The sequence below is a fragment of the Dama dama genome, chromosome 1, assembly GCF_033118175.1.
Source record: "Dama dama isolate Ldn47 chromosome 1, ASM3311817v1, whole genome shotgun sequence".
Classification (NCBI taxonomy): Eukaryota; Metazoa; Chordata; class Mammalia; order Artiodactyla; family Cervidae; genus Dama; species Dama dama.
The window spans coordinates 48177076-48179431 of record NC_083681.1 but is presented as its reverse complement, the minus strand read 5'-3'; the positions used below and the strand labels follow the sequence as shown (position 1 = coordinate 48179431).

The following is a 2356-nucleotide window of genomic DNA, read 5'->3' as shown; positions in this document are numbered from 1 at the left end:
GCTTCATGTCTCTAAGACTTCCTCTTGTTATGTGAAGAGCTCAGAGTAGCATCTCTCTTTGAGGCAGCTTCTGTGACTCAGAGCTAAGTCTGTTTCCAGAAGACATTTGAGTCCCTCCTTCTGTTCCAGCCCGAGTTCAACAGACCTTCTTCCCAGGGGAACTCAGCTTTGAAGGTTAGTGTAACTGTAGCAGTACTTTCTTACATATGCTTTCTTTATAGCCTTTCCACCTGTTATCACAACCTTCTTTGTCCCTTATTCAATGATCTTTCTGTGGGTATGTGGTTCCCTTCATGCTAAGGTAATATCATTTTGGAAAGACTTCTTTGCTGCACATTTCTGAGATTCTTAAATGTTGTAAACCACTGTGCAACAGGAGCTCCAGTAACTGTGACAGTGGGGAACAAGTTGATTGGCTCTCTAATAGATACTACACTTCTTTGTGAATTAAATGCTTATGAATACTCTTGCTTATTTCCAAAGTGTAAAATTGGTCACAGTTATTGTGTATCTTTAATTTTTAAAGCTAAAAGATGCTCAAAACTATTATTCCTATAAAAGGCATTGGATGATACTTATGATCTTGAGTAACATAACGCCCCGTTATAAGGTTTCATATGCCTTAGGCTTTGTGTTTTTGAGATTTACTTAAAAATTTAGTCAATCTTAGTATACTTGGATAAATAGAAGTGTCTAGTTTAAAACCCTCTTCCTTACTGAGTGTGAGAGAAGTCATTTTGGCAACCTGTAATTTGGTTAATTACAAAGTAGTTTGATGTCTTAAGTTATGAATTACAGCCAGGCTATACCCTACAGCTAGTAGCAGGTCCCCAACCAGAGGTCCATGTATAGAAGGAGATGACACAGTTCAACTGACCAGCCTGTAAACCTAAACATCAGCAATAATAACAAACTCTTATGGTACCTGGATTTTTAGAAGCTGTCTCTCTGATCAGTGCTTAGATTTCAGCATCTTATGTAGCCTCTTATGAATCTCCTTAGTCTTAATGGAATAGATGGTTGGATTGAGCATTGGAGGCACAAGGAGATATCCTAGGGACATGGACTTGTGCACATACTCAGGGGCATGCTTCCCAAATCAATGAACCATGGAGACACTAACCATGGGCACATAGAAAATGAGCACAGCACAGATGTGTGACACACATGTGTTGAGTGACTTAAGTCTCTCTTCCCGGGAGGCGATGACCAGCGCAGAGTGTAATATGAGCACATAGGAAAGGAGGATGAGCACTGAGTCCACACCAAAGGCAGAGACGACAATGAACAAGCCATACATGCTGTTGGTGGTGGTATCTCCACAGGGCAGGCGGATCAGGTCTGGGTGCAAGCAGTAGGAGTGGGTCAGTATGTTGTCTTTACAGAAAGGCAACCTCTTCAGAAGGAAAGGCAGTGGGAAGACCATGCAGAAGCTGCGGATGATGATAGATATGCCCATGTGAGCCACACGGGTATCAGTGAGTGCTGTAGAATAATGCAAAGGATTACAGATGGCCACATAGCGGTCAAAACTCATGGCCAGCAAGATTCCAGACTCTGTCCAGGAGAAAAAGTGGATGAAGAACATCTGAATCAGGCAGGCATCAAAGGCAGTCTCTGGTGCGTGGAAGCACAAGGTAGCCAGTATAGTGGGCAAGGTAGAAAAAGACACACCCAGGTCATTGACAGATAGCAGAGACAGGAAGTAGTACATTGGCTGGTGCAAGCTCTGCTCCTCCTTTATGACAAAGAGAATGAGGCTGTTGCCCAGGATGGAGACAGCATACAGCAGCAAGAGGAGGGCCGCTAACCAATGCTCCAGTCCCTCCATCTCTGGGAAGCCTGTTAGGGTGAAGCTGGTCACGCTCGAGATGTTAGTTTCAAAACTTCCCATGGGGCCCCTCAGTATCTTTTGGAGAAACACAGTCAGAGTAAAGTGAGGTCAGACAATGGAAAGAATGGTCACTGCCCAGGATGGAAGGGAAAAGGCTACTTAGATTGTACACCAAAGATCATGAAAAATTGGGAGGAAACAAGCTAGGGATCATTGGTCACATCTCAGGCCTTCTGCCATCTGATCATTTCTACAGTTGGGTCATGGGTTCTACTTCCTTCCCCACAAAAATCCTTTGAGTCTATTTTGAACACTGTATCTTATTCTTCCTGTTTCTGTATGCTTTGCAAAAATATTAAAAGCTTTCTCCAGTAGCAGAAAATGATTGAGCCCTTACTCTCTACCAGTTCTAGCCACTAACTTCTTCAAGAAGTGAAGTACAGTATTCCCTCCCCAAGGCGTTATCTTAGTGCTCTCCACTTACTCAGGATCCAGAATCTTATGCTCCTCTACTCCTGATTG

General features: G+C 43.3%; 1 protein-coding gene across 1 annotated transcript; it reads right to left on the bottom strand.

Moving 5' to 3' along the window:
* Window positions 1-1099: 1099 nt before the first annotated feature.
* On the bottom strand, window positions 1100-1894 carry LOC133054067 (olfactory receptor 51I2-like). The gene has a single exon (XM_061138706.1). It carries the CDS (start codon window positions 1892-1894, stop codon window positions 1100-1102), a length of 795 nt encoding a protein of 264 aa, XP_060994689.1.
* Between the last annotated feature and the right edge of the window lie 462 nt (window positions 1895-2356).